This window comes from Choristoneura fumiferana, chromosome 14 (assembly GCF_025370935.1).
Source record: "Choristoneura fumiferana chromosome 14, NRCan_CFum_1, whole genome shotgun sequence".
Classification (NCBI taxonomy): domain Eukaryota; kingdom Metazoa; phylum Arthropoda; class Insecta; order Lepidoptera; family Tortricidae; genus Choristoneura; species Choristoneura fumiferana.
In genome coordinates, this window is record NC_133485.1 from 18,603,676 (window position 1) to 18,628,528 (window position 24,853).

The 24,853-nt window shown below is 38.3% G+C and overlaps 2 protein-coding genes and 1 long non-coding RNA gene across 3 annotated transcripts; 1 reads left to right on the top strand and 2 right to left on the bottom strand.

The window, feature by feature from the left end:
• Nucleotides 1-2,396: 2,396 nt before the first annotated feature.
• On the bottom strand, nt 2,397-8,986 carry LOC141434777 (hemicentin-2-like). The gene is made up of 5 exons (XM_074097215.1): nt 8,723-8,986; nt 5,152-5,381; nt 4,443-4,565; nt 2,867-2,956; nt 2,397-2,600 (listed from the first exon to the last, which is right to left on the bottom strand). The coding sequence occupies exons 1-5, from the start codon at nt 8,946-8,948 to the stop codon at nt 2,412-2,414; spliced, it is 858 nt and encodes a 285-aa protein (XP_073953316.1). The 5' UTR covers nt 8,949-8,986; the 3' UTR covers nt 2,397-2,411.
• A 9,023-nt stretch (nt 8,987-18,009) lies between these two features.
• LOC141435366 (uncharacterized) lies at nt 18,010-18,998 on the bottom strand. The gene is made up of 2 exons (XR_012452138.1): nt 18,516-18,998; nt 18,010-18,193 (listed from the first exon to the last, which is right to left on the bottom strand). It is a non-coding gene; the product is annotated as an uncharacterized lncRNA (long non-coding RNA).
• A 3,150-nt stretch (nt 18,999-22,148) lies between these two features.
• On the top strand, nt 22,149-24,841 carry LOC141434778 (uncharacterized). The gene has a single exon (XM_074097216.1). The coding sequence runs from the start codon at nt 22,513-22,515 to the stop codon at nt 23,413-23,415; it is 903 nt and encodes a 300-aa protein (XP_073953317.1). The 5' UTR covers nt 22,149-22,512; the 3' UTR covers nt 23,416-24,841.
• The last annotated feature ends 12 nt before the right edge of the window (nt 24,842-24,853 follow it).

Here is a 24,853-nt window from a genome sequence, read left to right on the forward strand (position 1 = left end):
CATTCGTGAGTTTGACTCGTCTCCTCGATCGCCTCCTTACACAGGTGAGATTATCTTGAGGCCCGTAAGATATTGATCAAGCCTCCATACATACCCTAATCAGCCGTAGGTGATTACCTAGCCGAATGTACAGATGCATGTGGGCTTAAAATGCTGTAGAGTGAGTGCCACAAAATGTCACGTACAGTCTATTTTTATGTCTATAAAGTAGGCTTAGTACGACATGCTCATTGGTCCATTCAAATTAAGTAAGCTAAGGCGGCTAAGGGTAAAACTAGTTAGGTACATAAAGAAAATCGCAGGTGTCTTTATCATTACAAATATTATAAGGTTTATAATTATTTACTTTCGTGAAAACTATTAGAAATAGATATGTATTTTTGTTATATAATTAAGTAAAACGTAATAATTTCTTAAGTTTTGTGACGGTAGTGGTTTACTAATGTATCGGCGAAAATTATTTAGCAAATTATTAACTCCCAAACTATTTATCCCATATTTTTATTTAGGCGAAATATTATTTCCCAACTCAACGTTTCGCACTAATATCATTTTCCAACTAATGATTCAATAAATTATTATTATGCAAATCATTATCTGGAATTTTTTTAAGATGTCATTTATGTTTTCGTCAAATGTATTGATTGGCATACCTTAATTTAGCAAGTTATTGAATGGCATCCAACCTACTTTTCTAGTGTCATTTATCCTGGCTGGCTAACCTAACCTAACCTAACATCGAAGGCTAAGGCGGGAGCTACGCTCCGCTTCGCTCCCGCCTTAGCCTTCTGAACCTAAACTATCCAAGTCGCTTCTGCTCCGAACCGTCTTGCTCGCTCGCTTCGCTCGCTCGCACAAATCAAATTAAAGTATAACTTTGCAATGTAAAAAATTGCCCAAATGTTATTTGACAATTTGTTATTTGCCTAAGCCAATCATTTGCTACATAATTATTTGCCACATAAATGTGTGATGAAGTAAAATTTTGCAATGTAAAAATGTTGCGAAATAAAAAAAATGCGAAGTAAAGTTATGCCAAATATTAGTTTGCTAAATGAAACTTTGGCGAAAGGTTGGTTGCTAAGTGAAATTTTGCGAAACATATTTCGCCGAAAAGGCAGTACACCGACAGTAGTAGATGAATAAAACGACTAAAGACAGATTTTATCTCGTAATAATTATGAATTTTATTTAAAAATCCTACGTTTTGAAACCTTTACAGTTTGCATGTTCAAAATCAGTAACAATACGAGTATAATCAATATTTGTTTTCCTTCCTGCTTTGATTGGAATACAGTTTAAAATTCCAATTGTGGTTTATTTTTTACGAAATTATAATTATGAAATCACGTAGGGAACATTTATGATCGCGCAAGAATCCAATGTGTCAGAATTTTATGATCTACTATACCTTTTTAACTACCTATTACTGGCAATGTCTATAGTTCGGGTTGCGTACTGGGATGGAAGAGATGAACAAGGTAGGTAGTTAATATAATTTAATATCACACATGATGTATGTTACAAAAGTTCAGAAGGTGGGCTAACCAGGCGGGAGTCGGGGCGCGTTGATAGGCGCGTGGCAAGGAAGGTGGTTGTGTACCGACTGGTGTCAGTTGGCCGCGGGCCCCGCGTGGTTAGCTAAAATGGCAGGGGTGTCGCCACATCAGACCCCCAACATTTTAGAGAAAAATAAAATGTATACACAAAAAAAAGCCAAAAATAAAATACAATTCACAACTTGTAACCTCTTTTCATGACTGACTGTACTCTTATATTGTTACGGTAATGCTGATGCCAATAACTTGACGCTGCGCTCATGTTTACGACGTTTGCAATATGATCGCTCTGTGCTCGCGCTTACACTGCTCCACTGCTATGCAACGTGACTGGGCTAGAATGTGGCTTCAAGGAATGAGACGACGAACGGCGGCAATATTTGCTGAGTCGCCACACCTTTAAACGAGCAATTTTTGTGTATACATTATATTTCGGGATTTCGGAAACGGCTCCAACGATTTCGATGAAATTTGGTATTTAGGGGTTTTCGTGGATGAACAATCGATCTAGCTTGGTCTTATCTCTGGGAAAATGCGTCCTATCGAGTTTTAGCCCGTACGAGGCTCGGCCGCCCAGGTACTACTTTATAATACATCCCATACATTGTCAACTAAAATCTTGACGTTACAGTGTTCTTGATGTGAACGCCAGCTTATAACCAAATGTGCAGGGAAAACGTCATCCCGCTAGGTACTTTATAGACATGAAAAATAAGACTATAGTAACTACCTATTAGATAATCTGTGACAAGACGGCTTGAGACGGCGGGGTAGGTTTAGACGGAGACGGCGGGACAACCTGGATATATTTGGGATGGAGGCCTTTGCCCAGCGGTGGAACACCAACCCAGGCTAGATGATGTCAATAAGTAGACCTAATGCAAAAGCGATATAATAATGAGTACAACTTACCGCTGTTTCGGATAATCTAGTTATATCCTCCGTAGGTACCTTAGTACCTGCAGAATCAGTAACTTCCACTGAAGGTCTTTCCCCAGATACGGCAATCACCAGTTCCTTAGTATGACTATCGACCTCCACCTACAATATAAAATAATTTTTCCATCAAAAAATGCGTGCATGCTCGGTCAGTACACTGAGTCAACCTTTGATTTGACAGCTTAATCTAACCTTAACCCTTAATCTAACCTTAACCCTTAATCTAAGCTTAACCCTTAGACTGGGTCAATTGGTGTCACATGCCCCTTAATATTTATTTATTTATTATTTTTATTCATTTAATACTCAGGCACCAATTGCTTAAATTAATTAGGCCTAGGCAATAGTCTAATAGGTATTTTACTTACGTTAAACACATTTCCATAGCCAGCGGGAAAAACCTTGCTCGCTATCACGTTCTTGCGACCCTCTATCGTCTTCATAACGTAATTCAGTAACTAAAAACAAAAAAAATATATAATGTAATACTTAATCATCATTGCACCAAACAAACACGCTTTAATGATAAACCGCGGTAAACCTGCTCCATTATCAGACCCTGGATCAGCACCCTTCTCTCAAAGGGTTATTCTGTTATTCTAAAAGGCCCTAACATGGCTAGATTAGTTGCTTTGTGTCTTGGAGATCGAGGGTCCGTTTCCCGGCTCCACCATCACAATCAGCTCGATACAATCATATTATTGTATTAGAGTTTACCCGCGGCTTCGCACGCGTAAATCATTAGATATAGTATGTAGTTGACTTGAAATTACATCGTCTTTTTCATAGACGTTGCATTAAAACGCTGTTAGACAGTTTAATACATAAGTGCTGTTAGACGTTGTTATTTCGAGATTTTATCTCTATCCCGTCGATCGGGATAAAAATTAGCCCTTTATGTTTCCAGATGTCCAGCTATCTACATACCAAATTTCATCTAAATCCATCCAACCAAGTGCCAGTGAAGGAGTAACAAACACACACACACACAAACTTTCGCATTTATAATATAAGTAGGATAATAGACTCACCGCCATCAGAACTGCGCGTGTTTGCCAAGTTTCATGTCAATACCACAGTAAAAAGTGGGTTAATACAATAAATATTAAATTCAAAGATTCTATTACATACATAGATAGATAGATAGGTGTATGTATCTAGATAGAGACATTAGATACATTAGTTAGAAGTACAATTGAAGCAAATAATAAGAGCGAGGTATAAAAAAGTACCCAAGTTTAAACATAATAATAATCATCATGTCCCTGATAATAATGTGGAGAACAAAAATAAAAAAAGTTTCTACTATCTTAGCTTCTGTAGATTAGTATTTATAACAACGATAATTACAGACGTCAGCAAACGTATTGCTAATAAAAACAATGATGACATGAGATAATTATATTACTTACCTACTAAAATGTAATATCTTATATACTTTTGTAAGACACATGAAATTGATAGTTAAAAAGAAGACAAATAAAACTTACCTAAAGCCAAGTTTAGACTTGCAAGAAAAATCGTGCAAGTTGCATTATATTGCGGCAATCGATTGACCACTACAAACTCGTTGGCTTTACGGCCTCGCAATGTAATGCAACTTGCACGATTTTTCTTTCAAGTCCAAACTTAGCATAAGAAACTTTAACTAAATATATCTATAATATGTTACTATAAAAATAAAAATTATAAAAAGAGCATCCTGTCTAAAAGATCTGCCTGTGGCAGGGTTCCCATGATGCTGGCCGCATTTACCCCTTTGGACCGCAAGTGCGATTCGCTGGGAAAATTAGAAAATCAACAGTACACAAAGCAGTACTCGTAACTAACACATCCTAAAGTAAACTCTTTCACTCTTCGTCAAGCTCACGCTAAAACGTCATGACATAACAAACAAAATGCAATTTTCACAAATATGATACCTATTAGGAGAATTAGGCTTACCTTGCCAACTTCTGATTTCTGCAAATGGAATACCTGCCCCGAAGTAGCTTTAGCCAGTTTTTGGTACACCAAGTAATCCTCAGCCGTTCTAGTACTACATATTCCAGTGAGTACAAACACAACCTAAAAGGAAAGATGTGTTAAAGCAGCTTTGCGACTGATTAGCTTACAAGGAAGCTATAACAGAATTGAAACAGATCAGTGTTGCTAAATTAGCAACACTACCTACCTACTTCGGAAATATCGACCGTGACAATTAATAGGAGGAAAATCTGGGCAAATTGAAAAGCCGGACAAAGTCTGAACGAATATATATATATATATATATATATATATATATATATATTTCGGGGATCTCGATCTCGGAAACGGCTCCAACGGTTCCGATGAAATTTGGTATACGAGTATGTGGGTTTTCGGGGATGACAAATCGATGGTTATCTCTGGAAAAACGCTTATTATCGAGTTTTAGCCCGAGCAAAGCTAGGTACTTCTCATCAATAAATATTATTGTTGAATGTGAAGTACCTAAGGTAGACGTCCGAGTGGTAGGTAGTCACTGTCCAAGTAGTTGCCATCTTTAATTTTATATCATAAGTAAAATAATAGAAATGACAGCAGGGTATTATCTAATTGAGCATTAGCATGTCAAATAACAGGACAATCACCTTGCTCATAATGTAGCATAAGCAATCCTTATTATACTTACCTGAATCAGTTTTTTCTGACTGAGCGCTTCAACTTCTGCAAATTTGTCATAGTCTTTCGCCGAGGCATCCGTAAAGACGTATAGTAACGAGGCATCTCGACTTTTTTCGAGTGCAAGTTTTATTCCATCCATAGCCATTTCTGGACAATCGCCCCCACCGTGTACATGAATGCGGCGCAAGGCATCTTTCAAATTGTCTCTGTCCTTAGTTACGGTGCGTAGTGCTACATCTAAAAAACAAAATTTGATAAATACCTATATAACATATAATAGTAGATTATTGTCGTGGCCTGGAAGTAGGCAATTGCTGCTGAGTATGTGAGTCCGTTTAACTAATACGAAGCCAGCAATTGTCCAGCCGAGACTAATATAAAGATTTTCTCAAAAATGGTGAATAATTCTGAAATAGAATTTTGCTTTTTTTTTTAATTTAAAATTTTGACGTGAATAATTCTGAAATAGAATAAACCCACCGAAAATACAAATTTTCTCATTCAGATTTCTCCAATATTTTTCTTATGCTTTCCCGCCTTTTTTCATTAATAATAAAATTATTATTTTTCCACCGAAAACACCACAAACTATTTCAGACCCAATAGAAAAATTCCGGAGTTCCAACAAAATATCTGATACCGGCCATTAGACTTGGCTGCATACGACTTGTGCCAACATTTCCATGGCCATTTTAATTTAAAAAAAAAAGTGCCTTTGACATTATTGTCGAGCTAGCGCGCCTGCAATCTTTTTAACTTTTTAATTTTTCGCTGACCATAAACTATGCACCTCACTTGTAAGGAAGTCCGTCGTTTTCGTAGCATAAAACTATGTTTTTAAGCTATCAATTAGAGACAAAAAAAAACGTAGGTATTCTAATGTTTTCTAAAATTCCACCCTTGAAGGGATTAATCGGGGATTCAAAGTTTGTATAAATAACGATAGAATTGATTTATGAATTCGAAAATTTGAACTATCAGTAATCTGTCACATATTATATCTACCCGAAATATCAATCGAAAAACGAAAAAAGAATCGTAGAAAATAAATCCATGTGAGGCACCCCAAATTTAACGCGAGCGAAGCTGTGGGCATAAGCTAGTAGAAAATAAACTCTGCTTTCATGATAATTTAGACGAACAGAAATGCACAACTGGAATACACTTTTAATCAAACAAGGAAAACAACAACAATGACTGTGCAACCAACCTAGCAACGCAAATATGTATTATTTGCTTTAAAATAGAATTAACTCACCTTAGCTTTATGGATGTAAAATAGAATTATGCCGACAAAACAATTAAAAAATGAAATAAAAAATGTTTTTACCTCAGCACCTCAAACATGCAGGTTTTTCTATTAAAAATTAGTTATTTTTTAATTTTTTTTTTAAAATGCTGAGGACAGTACTGGGTCTACTCTACCTACTCACTGAATTCGAAATAAGTATTTGAACTTCACTGCAATCTGTTACTTTCAATTCAATACGAAAAAAGCGAGATACAGGATCAAATGACAATCTTAAATTTTTATAGTATTAGAAATATATCGATAATAAATTAAATGTCAACGAAATAATTTCCTAAATGTCAAAAATTTCCCGCTTTTTTAACCCCCGACGCAAAAAGAGGGGTGTTATAAGTTTGACCGCTATGTGTGTCTGTGTGTCTGTATGTCTGTGTGTCTGTCTGTGGCACCGTAGCTCTTAACCGGGTGAACCGATTTGAATGCGGTTTTTTTTATTTGAAAGCTGGTTTTCTAGCGATAGATCTTAGACATGTTTTATCAAAATCGGTTCAGCCGTTTCAAGATCATCAGCTCTTTTGTTCGCTGCGGTAGGAATCTTAGACGCATAATGGGTATTTACTTTACTTTCAAACATATTTGGGACCTAAAATTTGAAACACCCATGTATGCTATATAACCATGCAAGATTATGGAATTCTCGGCCTGATGCTGCAGCCAGGATATCCAGAACCGCTAAGGTTAACAGGAAACTAAAGTAAATATGTTGTGTTTTTTTAAATAATAACCTTAGCGGTCCCCCGACCCGACACCGACGACGCTTAGATAAAAAAAATATTACTATCTACTTAAACTAAATTAACTTAGGCTAATTTTGCGGGAAATCAGCATAGTCCCCGCGGGATTGGGATAAACGAATTCTTCGCAGATGAAGTCGCGGGCAACAGCTAGGTAGTGCATAATTATTTTTTACTTTTTAGTTGTCTTCTTGGCGGCGTTTTTTTGACGGCGTTTTTTTTCGGGTTTTTATTTTTGCTGGCGTTTTTTGGTGTCGGGGGTTTTTAAATTTTTAATTTAAGTTTCTTAATAAAGTACCCAACCTCGTTACACAAAAGCCACTGCTCTTGTTTTTTTAAATAAAAGCGTACTACTAAGCGTATACTGCCTACCTCTCAGAGTTGGAATAAATATTTTTTGATGAATTTACAACTAATCTATTAATGTTAATGTAATAGAAATCCTAACATAATCATATTAAATGGTTTAAACATTTATAATAAATTATACGTTTATTGTTGAACCTTTTTAATGACCCAAAGATAAGGCTATTTGCAGTATTAAAAAATATGACACATTTTCCAAGTAGTTCTAAGTTCAAATTACAATGCATGTTAAGAGTATGAGATTTTGATTTGTATTCGTATCTACTGGACACTTTTGTTCCGAATTCAAAACCGCTCTACTTACCGGAGACTTTTGATCATTGCCTGGCATTTTTAACTTTCTGGTGACTTTTTAAAGATGTAATGGCGACTGGCCGTATCATTTTCATTAAAATCGAACGTCCCCCCCCTCTAAAATCTAAACCGGTGGGTGGGGTAAACGCTTTAAATAAAAAAAATATATCAAAATCGGACTACTCTGTAAAAAGTACGCGTTGACTTAAAAATCTCCTCGGTTTTTTTTGCCGGTTGAAAAAACAGAAATATCCCAAATATCAACTCTAAACCCTCCCATACATTTAGTACGCCATTAGTTGAAAAGCTTTAGTTTAAAAAGTATGATACACTAATCCATGTCAATCAATTGGCCTAGAAGAGTTAAAAAATCGTGTACGCCGTACAATTGCTTTAATTACACCGTAAATTTTTAGAAAAGTTCATTTTCACCATAAACTGTTACGCTAGTAATATTATGGTTTTCACTCAATAGTCAATATGACAATCAGCCATATTGTTTTATTTCTGAAGTAGAAACTGATATTAAATTGGTGGTATATAATTATATTTATCCGTTGCTTAGTACCCATAACACAAGCTTTGCTAAGCTTACTTTGGGACTAGGTCAATTGGTGTGAATTGTCCCGTGATATATTTTTTTTAAACAATTTCTTGGTCGACTATATTTCCTTAAAAAATAAATGTTACATTTATTATTTTAAGACAATTTTATCATTTTATTACAGTTTATTCCCGTAAATAATGAATCTTGAAAAATTTTATCTCTTACAACAAAGTGATCCTATAAGGGTTTCGTTTCTTCCTTTTGGGGTACGGAAACCTAAAAATTGAATTAAGAATAATATATTTTCAATAAATAAAATTTAACTCACCAGGATCATTAAATGTTACCAAAACAAAATCTTCGATTTGAGATGCATTGGAGTTCATAACGGTATCAAAAATCGCGTTAGCACCATGTTTTACTTGAGAAATATCATTGCGCATAGAACCTGTATCATCAATAACAAATGTCAAACTACTTTTCAAATCACTCCTTCCTTTTATTTCATTTATCACCAAGCAAAGGAACCCAAGAAATAATATTTGGCACTTCATTTTGTTTCACACATTCCGTCTGTCAGTGCAATGCTGTGACTTATATACTTCAGCTACATTTTAACCTACTATTTGACCTTAGATAAACAGGAGCTTATGATACTCCAGTAAATGTGCTGCGTCATTATAACATATTCCTTCCTGTTTCAACTTGAGAATTCAGTTAATAATATGAATGTGACAGAGAGATGTTTCGCACAAGTAATTTATTAATAAAACAGTTCTGAATATTTGTTTCAGAGAGCCGGGATTCCCTTTATTTCATCAACAAGTGGGTAAATTAATTATTGGATGGGCTTATGATAGGTATAGTCAAGTGCAAAGATATCGACCCGGCCAAAGTTACAATAGTACATTGTGTTGAATTGTGGTGATTAAAAATCGAAGTTTATATCGTACCGTCCCTCTCACTCTCGTATTAAATAATATTAGCGTCAGGAAAACGATATGAACTTCGATTTTCGAATTTCGTGGTAGCCCACCTGATTGTCACTTTCTTCGAGTCGTCTATCATAGATCCTAATATTAAGAACCGTGTTTAGTTTAGAACTCGAATGGTCTTACGACCAGATTATTGTAACATGCTAAAAAATAGTTATTAAAATTATTGCAAAACTATTTGATATAAATTTAAAATATAAAAATAACGAAGTTTCATGAAGCGTGGCAATTTTTTATGGTGTAAAATTAGGTTATAGCTAAGTTTTAAAGATGTAAATAAGACGTTGGCTGACTTAAAACCTCTTTAGTCTGAAATGATGTACCTACTAACTTTTTAAAACTAAAGTCATAACTCCCTTGGGGAGAAAAACTATACGTAATTCCCGCGGGAACAATTGAGGCCTTTGGTACAGGCATGGAATAACGCCATTGACGAGCAAGTGTGATAAAATGATGTCTAAATCTTTCAGTAGACTCAGAGTGCAGTATAATAATGCGTTTCGTGCTAAACTGCAGCTACTGTGGCGCTGTAGCGCGTCTGGCATGTTTTGTCATGTCCAATAGTGGACGTCCTACGGCTAAAATTATGATGTTGATGACGATGACGAAAACAGCAAGGGCTGCAATGCATACTCTTGCATGACCAATTTATTTGCTGCTTTCTCATACGTTCTCACTTATCTTCGTGACGAGTGTTGTTTAGGGTTACCTAATGATTCGCCGACTATTTTTAGGCAGATTATTGATTGGTAGACAACGTTTCGCCGAGTAACGGTACGCCGATGAATTTGTACGCAGTTGTTTTGTTTCGCAGACTAACGATTCGTAACTCAACCTTTAGTATACTATTTACTTAGCAACCTTTCGCTTTGTAACGGTTGAACTATTATTCAGCATATCAACTTTTCGCAGCATGGGGAATGGCATTCNCAAGTATTTTAACTGGCCGGTTGTGGCTGGCAGTTAACTCTTTTATATTAAGTACACATTTGGTTCTGATTTGAAATTTGAAAATTAAATTCTTTGATTCGTTGGTTCGACTGATGTTTTTGTTTTTGGCCTGGATTCTTAGATCACATGTTGGATAGCGCAGAGCTCTCGTCTGAGTTGGAATTTTGATTTAAAAAATATTCTGCAACCAGTTTTTCCTTTGTGTAGTGATTGATACCAGTGTCAGTACAAGTGATTTTACCAATTGTGTGTGGCCGGCTTGTGCCGCAAGATGTTAAGCGTTTGCCCGCAGCTTTTCTGCTGCACGCCCGTATGACGGGGCGTTTTAACGATTTCTCCGATACTGCCGATTTTCATCGGTCCTACCTATACCCCTACTCACATCCGATCTACCACCTACTCGTGATGGGTGTTCGCCATGTGGTTATTATCCGCACGTTTAATCTCGGGAGACTGGAGCGTGTGACGTCTACTGCTCCGTGGGATCCGTTGGCGTGAAGGTCAGAAGAGCATACCGTTCGTAGTGAAATTGGTTAAAAAGAGTGAATAACCTAATCATCCCTATCTTTAGAATGTTTTGTTAATATCGTATATGAAAGACAAACGTTATTATTTTTTTTTTCGCTCTCATAGATTTTAGGTTGGTCACCCGATGAATACATGCATGTAGTCATTAGTACTAGCTTACAACTAATCAGGTCCATCATATCAGGGATTCCTTAGCTTTTAATATTGTCTTTTGTTAGGTTTTAGGGATGATTTCCCTTTCAAAATTCAAAAAAGGCCTTTACAAAGCGCTTTCTACATGTTATTGGGTTTTATTTGGCTTGCGGCTGAATAACCTTTTTTCATAACCGTACAAATTATAATTTTCTTACGTACCTAATTCACTAACAGCTCTGTTCTAACAACGTGTGATTCCAATATTTGTCTATTTTTTTGTTTTTATAGTTATTTGTTGTTTTCTTTTATATATAAGTGCGGCTGTTTAAATTTTTAAATATAAAAATGTTTTAAGTACTGCAAAATTCCACGTTTTTGATTTATGACAGCTTGCTTAGGGTTCACGAGTACCTTATGAGCTCTTGGACGTTTAAGTAATGCTGCAGTACCTATTACGCACCTTTAATAAAATTAAACTGAAATAATTCGGAATTGGAAGCCGTGGTGGCATGTGTTTGACCTATCGCCTTCAAGCTGAGGGTCGTGGGTTCAAACCCCGGCTCGCACCTCTGAGTTTTTCGAAATTCATGTGCGGAATTACATTTGAATTTACCACGAGCTTTGCGGTGAAGGAAAACATCGTGAGGAAAACCTGCACAAACCTGCGAAGAAGCATTCAATGTATGTGTGAAGTTCCCAATCCGCACTGGGCCGCGTGGGAACTATGGCCCAAGCCCTCTTGTTCTGAGAGGAGGCCTGTGCCAGCAGTGGACGTATATAGGCTGGGATGATGATGATGATGATGAATTCGGAATTTTCTCATTTTTAAAATTCAACCATATTGTTTCTTATTTAAAGTTTATTTTGGAAATGTCATTATTCTCGAATTATTTCAGTTTAATTTAAAGGTGCGATATATGGTCTCAAATTTATTCAGACAATTGGAAAATATTTACACACAATTAAATAAAGAATCGCATTTCCTCGTGGCCAAAACAGTTTGGCAAATCAGTTTGACCACGAGGAAAAAGCGGGCGCGACCCAAATAAAGAGACTTTTGAAAACACTGATGTACATTAGTGAAATCAACGTTAATGAAATCCAAGATGTACTTTTGGGAATTCGCATCAGTTATTTAGTAAAATACCGTAAAAAATACCTTTTATTTATTTTACGCGAATCCGGGGGTAAGGGCCTAGTAAAAAAACAACAGAACAGAAACAGATACAACAAGCAGGGTGAATCAGTCTTTATGGGGCATTCAAGTAATACGTGACGCAATTTTAGGAAATTTTTTAACCCTCCCCTTATGTAACGCGCCGTAACATTTTTCTGTAACCTCCCCCTTTCCTAAACGTTACGTAACACCAAATTACCATTTCTATTTCATTTTTTCAGCTTCTCTTTAGCTGTTGTACACTGGCAACTCAGCATGAGAGCATTATAGGCAAGAACAACTGATGATGCGAATTCCCATTTTAATAAGGTGAGGACATTATAGTATGTTACTTGTTTTATGAAAAAAAAAAATGTGACGTTGTTTTGAACCCTCTCGCCCCTGTAACGCATCGTATACGTTTTACAAGATCCTCCCTCCACCCAAATTGCGTTCGTAATAGGTCTTGAACGCTCCCTTGGAAAATTAATAATACTTTATAATTTGTCTGTGAAAAAAAAACTTATATAAACAGGTACTTACTTACGAGTAGGTACACCCAGTCAGTTGATTTGTTAAAAACGCTGATCACACTTAACCGGTTCTTTCTAATTGTTAGCATTTAATTTAATGGTTACTAAATACCTACCTTCTAAAGTGAATCTAACAGTAAACAAGTCATAACGATAACATTTTTACTCGTAAATAACTCCCCTTAGTGCTCGTCTTCACAAAACATACATTATATTAACGCTAAATTTTCTCTCAATTCAAGATGGCCGTTACCGCTTTGAACGACGATGTGGTGCAGGTAATCCTTCGCAGTGGTATGGTGTTGTGATTGGTCCGGGAGTAAAAACCGGTGCGACGAATTCTGTGTTCGAACCGAAGAAATGTTTGGCCAAGCCATTTAACTACGGGTGGAACAACTGCAATTGGAAACTTGGAGTGTTCCGGTAGAAGCTACAGCAGAAGACAGGAAAGCGTAAATAACACATCAAAGAACCACCACAACACAACGGCAATGTGCGATGGATGTAATTTTAAAAGTGGCTGATTTTTTTATCAGGAAAATCATGATCAAAATGTCTAAATGGTTTTGCTCATTTTGCACACTACTTTTGATAGTTTCGGCTCTGACTAATCCAAATATTTGACCTTCATTTGATACTAACTACATTACAAACGATAAAACGGGACAAGAATCAAAAAGTTTGAAAACTTTTTTTTGGTTTTAAAAATATGTTACTAATAATTAAATAACAATATTTCCTACAATAAATTTTAACTCGTGTTAACGTTGATGTTGAGGAACGGTTTTTTTTATTTTAAGTGTGTGGAAAAAAGCGCGGGAAACGTGAAACGCGGCGGTTCTGTTTCTGGCTTTCTTTTTTGTTAAAATATTATTTAATAGTTTAAAGATCAGTTAGGTGGTGTTTGTATATATATTTTGTTTCTCTATTTCGTTGTTCATATTTATATTTGTGTAAGTGTATATAAAAACGTCGGGTTAGGTAAGTTTTCCTTTTTTTGTATTCTGGCCCCATGGGGGATAAGGATCCCCCAGACCCTGGAGGTGCGAGCCTCCAGGTTGGGTGCAATATTGAAATCGACTCCATCATAGATGGAGTCATCGCTGATACAGACTCGTCTACCTCATTTACCGTATGCGATCGGAAAAGACGCCGAAAAATTTGTAAAAAATGTAACACAAAAAGTAGAAAAAACAATGAGGGATACTACGCATGCGCTTGTAATGAAAGTGTTCCTGAAGTTACGAATAGACCAAGGAGTATCAGTACTGTTGTTGACTTAAATACTGTAGAGACACGTAAGATGGAAGTGGAAAAAAATAAAACATCAGGAGTTGGCAGGGAATTGTTTAATAGTATGGATTTCAGTCCCTTCACTATTCACGTCCAAACCAAAAAAACAGATGCAAACTCGTCCTTACATCCTGTGTCTTTTGGTAAATTTCTGATGAGGAACAACTTCCAAAACATCATTAACGGAAGCGTAAAACGAATTGGTAGGACCCGCATATCTATGGCTTTTTCAAAAATGAACGACGCAAATGCATTCATCCACGATTCTCGTCTTGAGGCCGAGAATCTCACGGCTTACATCCCTTCATTTTCTGTCACACGTATGGGCTTAGTCCGGGGTATTCCAGCTCAATGGTCCGATGACGAAATTTTAACTAACATCACTGTACCTATTGGGTGTGGGAATGTTGTTAAGGCGAGGCGACTGAACCGAAGGGTGACTATTGATGGTTCTGTCACATGGCAACCTTCGGAAACTATCGTTTTGACTTTTGACGGACGTCATCTACCTAAACATGTTTTCTCTTGTTATAACGCAATACCTGTAGAGCTGTACATTTTCCCAACGGTGCAGTGTTTCAGCTGTTGCAAGTTCGGCCACACAAAAACTAATTGTAGGTCCAAGCCCCAGTGCTACAAATGTGGACAAATGCATACAGCTGAGACCTGCTCCGTGGAAGAAGACAATGCCTTTTGTTATTGGTGCAGTGGCCCACATTTTGCTATAAATAGATCATGTCCGGAACATAAAAGGCAAAAAGATATTAAAGTTACTATGGCCAATAATTGTATCTCGTATGGAGAAGCTGCTAAGTGTCATCCACCAGTTAAAAAATCTTTTGCAGATGTCCTTTTTCAACATAATCCCTCACCTCATCAACCTTCACCATCGAACCAACAAACTTATCGCAATAGTGTTGGAAATTTTTCTAGACAAAGCACACCCACTCAGTCATATAGAAAAACAGTATTTGTTAAACCCCGAGGCCCTCCAGTTAGAACCAGTAAAGGATACGATCAAGTGGCTCACAATGCTCTGATTAAGGAATATGCTATTCCACCTCCACCAAATGGTTGCGCACTGAAAGATTCCAACAATACTGATTCACAATCTCAATCTGTGGCTGAGGCCATAATAGCTTTAATTTCTTTGTTATCTAAATCTAACTTTGTTTCATCGTCCCACGTTGCCCCCTTGCTTGAAGCACTTGCTGCTACTATAACACACAATGGACAAGATAGTTCAGTGGAACTGCCGAAGTATAACTAGCAAAAAACAAGACTTAATCTATCTTATAAATCAGTTTAATCCTTTCGCTTTTGCCCTCTCTGAGACATGGCTTAAGCCTGGAGCTCTGTTTAGAGTTTCTGGCTACTCATGTCTCAGAGAGGACAGACCTGATGGATATGGTGGAGTAGCGTTACTTGTTAAGGATAATATAGCATTTTCAACAATACCTACTCCTCCACACAGCAACAATGAATGGTCCATTGTTGCTGCCATTGTAAATAACATTTGTATTGTCTCTGTATATATTCCTCATCCATCATCATTGATCTTTCATGAGCTTGAACAAGTGATAATCTCCCTGCCAAAACCCATCTTGATTCTAGGGGATTTTAATTCCCAGCATCGCTCTTGGGGTAGTTCAGTTTCTAGCAATCATGGAGAACAAATTTTAGATATTCTCGATAGTCATAATCTTTGTGTTCTCAATAATGGCTACCCCACTAGGCGAACTGGCCCTTTAGAGGCCATAAGCGTTGTGGACTTATCTATTTGTTCTGCTCATCTTTCATCGTCATTATCCTGGCATACATTAGAGTCATCCCATGGAAGTGATCATTTTCCGATTTTAATTTCTTTTCCTTTTACTATTCCGTTGCTTACAAGGCCTAGCCCCATGCTCAAGTACAATTTAAATAATGCAGATTGGAAAATGTTTAAAAGCGGCGTAGATAAGAGATTATCTGATCTCCCCAGTATTGATGAGGAGGATCTAGTTACTTCCTCGGCTGCCCTGGCTAAGATAATTACTGAAGCAGCTGATGAAACTTTTCCTGTTAAAAATAGTGCATCAGGTAAAATTCCTTCTCCGCCTTGGTGGGACTTTGAATGTTCCCAGTCAATTAAAAAACGAAAGGAGGCTGAGAGACGTTATTGCCACTCAATGACCAATGAAAACTTTGAATTTTACATGCAAGTTGCAAGAGATACTAAAAAGTTGCTGCGTAAGAAAAAATATGAAGGATGGAAGCAATTTTGTCTGTCACTTTCTCCTAATGTAAAACCTTCCATAGTATGGAATAACGTGAAAAGGTTTAGATCTGCATTTAATGATTCTCCTAGACAAATACTTCCTCCTAATTTAGCTCAACAATTCATAGACCAGTTAGCCCCTGCATCAGTTCCTGAAGGGTATGTTTTTCAGCATTCCTCTATTCCTCCTAGCCCTTCTTCTCAATTTAGTCTAGGATCACCCTTCCGAATGGAGGAGTTAAAAGGTATTTTAGCAAACCTAAAGGATTCAGCACCAGGAGAGGATGGTGTACCTTATTCTTTTCTTTCAAATGTTAGTGACAGTATTCTTTCTTATTTCCTTTCTGTCATAAATACAGTTATGTTTACTGGCACTGTTCCTGAGGCATGGAGGTCTCAAATTATAATACCTATTCTGAAGCAGGGTAAACCAGCTAGCGATGCATCCTCTTATCGCCCAGTTGCCCTATCTTCAGTCTTCGCCAAGGTGGCGGAGCATTTGATTAAAAACAGGTTAGAGTATTTCATGGAAAGCAATCAGCTTCTGGCTCAAAGTCAATTTGGCTTTCGCAAAGGTCGGTCTTGTCATGACAGTCTGGCAATAATAACGTCCGATATCCATCTAGCATTCTCAAACAATGAGTCAGTTACTGCTGCTTTCCTTGATATTTGTTCTGCCTATGATAATGTGGTAGTTTCAGTATTGAGGGATAAACTTCTTAAGTTAGGGGTACCTATAGTTTTAATCAACTTCATAATCAATTTACTATCAGAAAGATTTATTAGTATACTCTTAGATGACAATAATAGAATCACGCGTACAGTGTGGCGAGGACTTCCACAGGGTTCCGTATTAAGCCCATTGCTATATAATATTTACACATATGACTTGGAATCATCTTTAAAAGGATCGGTCAGAGTTTTACAATATGCTGATGATTTACTATTATACTCAATTAATGGCTCCATTGAAAAGGCTAGCAATAGTCTCACTTGTTCTTTAGGGCTGTTAAAGACATGGTTAGACTCCAATGGTTTGGAGCTTTCTGTGTCCAAAAGTGTGGTGGTATTGTTTACCAGAAAGCGACTCCCTCCCCCAATTAGTGTTAAATTTGGTAGTCAAGTAATTTTGGTTAAAAATCAAACAAAATTTTTAGGTGTAATTTTAGATAGCAAATTAACTGGTCTAGCCCATTGTGATTACATAGCTGCAAAATGTGAAAAAAACATTAATATTCTGAGGTGTGTCTCAGGGGTTTGGTGGGGTGCACATCCTTCATGCTTGAAATTATTGTACAATGCTTTGATTAGAAGCATTTTAGATTATGGTACTTTTTTACTAGACCCTGGAAGTGTTGCTGGCTTCAAGAAATTGAAAGGTATCCAGTCTAAAGCTCTTAGAATTGTCTGTGGGGCCATGAAATCTAGTCCTATTAATGCACTTCAAGTGGAATGCGTTGATCCTCCACTATATTTACGGCGTCAATTCCTCAGCGATAGATATCTCTTCCGATGTACTCAGCTATCCAATCATCAGCTCTGGTCTATCCTGCCTCGTCTATCTCTGCAAATAGCCTCCTCAAAATATTGGAAACATAAGAAGCCTCCTTGTTTAATCAAAAGCTTTGATAAATATCAATCTATTTCTGCACCCACTATTAATTCCTCTACACTCCCCATTTATCAGCATGAATATGAATCATTATTTCTTATTCCATCTGTTGCCCTAAATATAGGTATTTCTAAAAATGATGTAGAACATAATCATCAGTTTTTGGGTTTTATTGGATCAGAAGCTCGGGATGTCCATCATATTTACACAGATGCTTCAAAGGTCTCCTCAAATGGGTGTGTTGGCGTTGGTGTATTGCATTCTCAATACAATATTGTACAAAAAATTAAACTTCCACCAGAATCATCTGTGTACACTGGAGAGTGTTTTGGTATCCTGAAAGCAGTTGAATATATAGTTTTAATGAAACTCAAAAACACTATAATATTTTCGGATTCACTGAGCTCATTGCAGTCTATTGCTAAATTTCCTTTCAAAACAAAATCTAACAATCCCCATATCTATAAAATACGAAGCCTTCTATTTAAATGCTATCAGAATGGATACATAGTTTCCTTTGCTTGGATCCCTGGCCATAGGGGGATCAAGGGAAACGAACGCGTGGACCAATTAGCTCGCGAAGCGATCGATAGTGGGGACCTTCATCCGTTCAAAAATATAGCTGAGGATCTTGTAGCTATGCCAAAGATATACTTACGAGAGGCTTGGAGCCAGCTTTGGGCGTCCAATGATGTAAGGACGGGTTTGCGTTATCGCGATATTCAACCGGCAATCCCTGCCAAGCCCTGGTTCTCAAAAATCCATCTTTGTAAGCCTGCAACAACTATGATGTCTCGCATGCGAATGGGGCATGTTTGCACACCCCAACATCTTGCGAGATTGGGCATAGTGGACAGCTCGGCATGTGAATGTGGAGCTGTCCCCTGTGATCTTAATCACATAATCCTCGCCTGTCAACTTTATGATCGTTCCTCATTTCTACAACAGCTGTCACTCCTTGGCGTTCCGTTTCCCGTATCTGTTCCATCCCTCCTTGTAATTAATGATAATTCCTTATATATATTTAAAGCTCTATATACATTTCTATCTCATAACAATATAAAACTATAAGTATTATTATTTATCTTTTACCTTTCCTGATCTTTTCCAACCCATTTTTCTAAATTCCGATCCTTACGCATTTCCCTTTCTATTTCCGTTTCCCCGTTTGGCTAAATGCGCAGAGCTCTTAATTTTTAAAAAAAAAAATTCTTGTAGATTAATTAGTTAATTTTATGGATTTATCTTATATTTTTCCATTTCATTATCGAATCGATCGATAAGGTTTCTGAACATCGTCATTTGACATTTAGTTTTTTTTAAGTTGTTTCAGTCTTGTCGAAAAACGTTCAAGTTTCAAGATTTATTCGGTGGTATGGAGGTCCCTTTATATTTCTACGATTACGAATGTGAACCCAATATTAAGATACTTATTAATTTCAGTAAGTTCTTTTTTTTTTTAAACTTCTGCTCTTCAACTTGTTCATCTCGTTATTTTCCTTCACAAAATATTAATAACAATAATAATTACGTAGAGTGGGAAAGATATAATCAAATCAAATATTTCTAAAACTTGCACATTCTGTCTGACGCTTGACACGACAATGTGGCAGACTCTTAATAGTACCAAACTATGAACGTTAACGTAATTTTTAGGCAAAACTTTATGAGCAACTAGCCAGTTGCCCGCAACTCCTTCTAATCGCTATCCCGCGGGAACTATGCAATTTTCCGGGATAAAAATATCCTAATCTTTCCCCGGGACTATCTGCAGATAAATAGGTTCGACGGTTTATATGTGATGAGGTAAGAAACAGAAAAAACAAACAGACTTACAAACTATCGCTTTTATAATATAAGTGGGAAGTGGAATAGTGGGACTAATAATTTCGGCACTATCGGCACGTCATAAGGTCCGTCTGCGCCAAAGGTCTGAGCTAAATGTTGCTGACAATGATTTCGTTTTTTTATGCAAAATTTTATTATTCAAATAAGATTTTATTTCTCGATCTTGCTTGCTTTATGACTTTGAACTGAACTAATACCATGTACATCCATTTTAGTATAGAACCGGAATCCCGGGAATAGTCACATTCTCTAACTATTGAAAAAAGAGTGGAGTGGAGTGGGAGTGGTGGTGGTGGGTGGAGTGGTGGTTTGAAAAAAAAATTGAAAAAAAATAAATAGGAAATTTAACGTGTGTTAAAAAATTGAGTGTTAATAATTTTAAATGATTTGGGGTCTGTTTAACCATCCAAGATTAAAAAAAACAGTTAACCGTCTAACAACAAAATTGGAACAAAATAAAGCCCCTTAGTAAAGTTGTCATTGTCATTTTAAAGTTCAATAGCTAAAAAACGGCTGAAAAAAAATTACTCCACGTAAAAAACCGCATTGAAATCGGTCCATCCGTTTGAGTTACGCTGCCACAGACAGATAGACAGACCTATATTGCCGCCAAACTTTCAGATACACGATAACACACTTTTTTATCAATAAATTTTAAAGGTTTAAAGATTAAAATGTACAAGCAGTAGTAAGTCAAATGGGGTTTGGGAAAAATATTCGATGACGTTCATAACCTAACCTAACCAACAAAAAGTAGGAAAACCCCCGACTTTGTCACTTGTTTTGGGCTTTAAAGTTCAATATCTCAAAAAGGGCTGAACCAATTTTGATAAAACATGTCAAGAGCCATCGCTAGAAAACCTGCTTTCAAATAAAAAAAAACGCATTCAAATCGGTCCACCCGTTTAAGAGCTACGGTGCTACAGACAGACACACATCACGGTCAAACTTATAACACCCTATTTTTAAAAATTAAAAATCACTATACTTGGTTTGGATAGATATTTAACTAAATGTAAACAACCTTCAGCTGCCAGATTTGGTACATTCAAGGATTTTAAACATTTTACTTATCTATAATTGTAATACAAACTAGACTAGTGTATTTTAATACAGAAATGTAAATATTTAAATAGTTTGGTGGGAGAATTTCAATATTTAAGACACCAATTGACATTGTTTTGTTTACATTATTAGTTAAATACCTATCCAAATCAAGTATACTTAGGCGCAAGAATGGACTAAACATAGGACTTCCCAGGCTATATAGGTTTTAGCTTAATTAAGCTAACAAACCAGTACAATCGTACTTGTTTGCGTTACTCATCTATGGTTACCTATATGTTTGTACGTGCTTCCCTAGTAACAACAAATACATAATCTTATAGATCTACAGATCAGCCGTGGTATATACTTTTATATGTATATTATTGTTATTGAGTAAACATGATGTTAGTCTAAAACGTAGGTAACCAACTTCTTATTGGTGTCGGCATTGTGGGTCACTGACGGGTACATGGTGCATGCTACCCCTCAGAATGACTGAATCACGACTGAATGGAATGAGAGAGCTTGTGTCGTAGTTGTAGTTCCCACGCGGGTCAGTGCGAATTGGAAACTACACACACCATTAATTTCTTCGTAGCGTAAGCATAGATACGTAAGGCGAAAACACTTGCCCTTATACCTACGCAACGTATGCAATGCATTATGAAATCTTTACTGATATTTGTTTTAATGCTACGTATGACAAGTATGTTTCTAAGCATACTAATTATCCGGGTCGATATTTCATAATGCATTGCATAGGTACGTTGCGTACGTGGGACAACTGTGTATTCGCACTTTTCGCCTTTATTCGCACCAAATAAGTTTGCGTCTGTAACATCTAAAAGTTCGTTTTCAAATAGGTAGGTAGAAAGATAGGTATGTACGTACCTATGAACTGTAGAAAGCATATTGGTACTACGTAGGTACCGGAAATTAAATAGTACCTACCTTGAAGTCTACGTAATCTTAATAAATTAAGAAACCTGACTCATGATAGAAAATCTCGACTAACTCGGGAGTACCGTAATAGGATAATCTAATCAACTAATCAAACCTCTCGTGTTCATTTCGTAATGTGATGCAAAGTGCTTCAGTGTAAGTTGTTCGTATACCTATCTATTCTTACCTAACTTATCTGTTTCCTCAAACATTTTTAATTGATGAAATCCATCCACATCATAACACTAGTTGATTTGTAAGCTGTAAAGTTATTATTTATTTCTCGATATACAGAACAGAACGAAGCTAGCTGAATGTCGGAGATAAAGAAGCTAAATACTTGTTCATAATCCCATACGAAAGAAAAAAAAGGTTCACCCACACAAACGGGCAATGACGCATACTCATGTATTTTCCCGTGTACCGACGCGGCGCGCACACACGCGCACGCGAGTTCACCGCCATTCATTCTCGTCGGCAGATGGCGGATGCAGTAGACGCCCTCCGCTCCGCTCGGGCCGTCAGTCGCGCATAGACAACCGACCGAGTACAGTGTTTTCGCTCAGCACCATTTTATGTGTATCGTTTCGAACGGGACATTGTGTGTATGTGCTCCGTGAATAATCGAATAGCACGAACTGCCAGTGTCGATTCGAGATCAGTGTTTCGCTCACGATATGCCCGCACGGGGATCGATGAGAATCTCGGGCGCCCGTAGAAACCGCGCCTCCGTCATGAGCGAGTGATCGTCGAGCGAGCGACGTACTTAAAAAAAGTTAACAGGACAGGAAACATGTCTCGGCGGACCGCCGACGCGGATGCGAGCAGGGAAGGGTTCGAAATTCGAAAGCGGTGTCATCGCCTCTCGGATTTCGCATAACCGTCAATCACCGTCCAATGTCAAAATCGTGTACGTACCGCGAGCGCCGATACGGGAGCCGCGTACCCTCCGGAGCGTGCGGAAAATGCAATCGTTGGTAGTTTGGTTGGCGGTGGTGTCGGCGGCCTGGGCGCTGGCGGGCGCGTGCTCGAGCTCGATCTCGAAGCGGCCGGCGCGGCCCGCGCGGCCCGCCGGCGCGGCCGCCGCGCCCGGGCTCCAAGCGCCGCCGCCGCAGCCAAGGGTCAACGTCACCTTCCCCACCTTCAAGTGCGAGCCCGACTACTCGGAGTACTACTGCCTCAACGGCGGCGAGTGCTTCACCGTGGTCATCTCGGGCAGCCCCATCTACAACTGCGAGTGCCGCTCGGGCTTCGTGGGGCAGCGCTGCGAGTTCAAGGACCTGGACGACTCCTACGTGCTGACGAGCCGGCAGCTGATGATGGAGACGGCGTCCATCGCGGGCGGCGCGACCGTGGCCGTGTTCCTGGCGCTTCTAGTCTGCTTCGGCGCGTGGGTGCGTCTGCGGCGGCGCGCACCGGCCGCGGGCAAGCTGGCGCCAGGCGGCGCGGCCGAGAGCGGCGTGCTGCGCGTACAGCTGGTGGCGCTGGCGGCGCCCGGGCGCCCGGCGCGCAGCCGCACGCTGCCGCCCGCGGCGCCCGGGCTGGTGGCGCTGCCGGAGCCCGGGCGCCCGCTGCCGGCGCGCAGCCGCGCGCTGCCCCCGTGCCACCAGCGCCGCCCGCGCCGCCGCCGCCCGCGCCGCCGGATCTGCCTGCGCGCTGACCGTCGTCCGCACCGCAGTGTATATAGTTACGTGTTAAGTGTCGAGCGAACGAGAATATAAGAAAATTTATGTGATAATTATTTTACGAAGCTTATAATTTATTCGGAAGGAGTTTCTTTTGTATATACCGGACATGTCGCTGTCGATAAATTGAGTGTTCCCGTGTGTTCGGTGGTCGGAGCCCGTGCCGTGTCGGGAGAGGAGGACGAACGCTACTCGCTTCGTAGAGCTGTTACATGTTATGTTGTTATGGACTCGGCTGCGGCCGCGCCGTGCCGCCTCCTAGGTAGTCGCGGATCGATGTTAATTGTATTTATTAGTCCTCTGAATAGAATTGTGATGAATTGGAAGTGTGAGGCGGAGACGGGCCGTCTCGGGCCTCCCCGCACATTCCATCTTGCGGATAGTGTATGTTACTGGTGTCAGTATTATTTTGTAATGTGTGTTAAGCCGGCAGCTTTACTTTATTTTATAATTTATACCTGTTATCCCACTGGGATAGTGCTGTATTATATTCGTTTAAAGGCTGAGATGTGCCCTGGATGGTAGGCTTCTTGTAAATATAGCCCGCATAGGTATTTATTAGATATTTATGATCGTTTATTTATTGACTGCTTTATTTAGTTATCTCCGAGAAGAGCCATTAGTAAGCCTAACTCGTAACGGTTGCATTTTTGTTTCACCTGCTACGCATGGCCTCGCAAATCACTTATTCCCAATTGTAATCTCATTATGAATCTCCCACTGTCTTATATTTTGTAAAAAAATAAAATAACATTGGATGGTGTATAAAATTTGTTTCTCTGCAGTGTAATCAGTCTCATTGTTAACTTAAACTTTCTTATTCCATTCTATTGTAATTAATCTAATCTCTTTGTGAATAATGAAAATAACCTTAGTATCTATTCTGAATGTTGATTTCTTACAAGTCAATGTACCTATGTGAAGTGGTGGAAGTATTTGTAAACAGCCACAGTAAAACTTGAACATGACATACAAGGAAGGTTGTTTGAGTATTTTTAACTTCTGTACAATCTCAGCTATGTGTGTAGTCTGTGGACTGTTTAGACTGCATGGGGGGCACAAAAAAATAGCAAATTTGTTAATGGGGCTAAGTAGGGGTGGGTTTTGGGCTGAGGTTGTTAGTTAGCCTCTTAGGTGGCCAGCCCCTAGCAGTAATACTCACAACACTGTCATGCTCAAAAATGACATGTAACTGGTTGAAAATTTACTGCTGGTGTCTCGCTAACATGCCATTATCAACTCTTTAGGGCTTACATTGTCAAAGCTCCCTCACAGCCTCTGTAGACTTGGTATTCATCATGAGATTGTTTATATATTATGAACATTCCAAAGTATTTGTAAAATATTACGTACATTACATTGCTAATAATTTCGAAGTATCTGTTAAGACGCTACATTGTTAATTTTACAGTTTTCTATTGATCATTTGTTAAAAGAAAATTATACGAAACTAAATCCTTAACTGGCTTTTATT

Coding starts and splice junctions, on each gene's coding strand:
- LOC141434777 (XM_074097215.1), bottom strand. CDS start 8,948: ATGAAGTGCCAAATATTATTTCTTGGGTTCCTTTGCTTGGTGATAAAT. Junction 5,382..8,722: donor GGTAACATTTAATGATCCTG/GTGAGTTAAATT, acceptor TTTGTTTTTTAG/ATGTAGCACTACGCACCGTA. Junction 4,566..5,151: donor GTCAGAAAAAACTGATTCAG/GTAAGTATAATA, acceptor CTTTCCTTTTAG/GTTGTGTTTGTACTCACTGG.
- LOC141434778 (XM_074097216.1), top strand. CDS start 22,513: ATGCGAGCAGGGAAGGGTTCGAAATTCGAAAGCGGTGTCATCGCCTCT.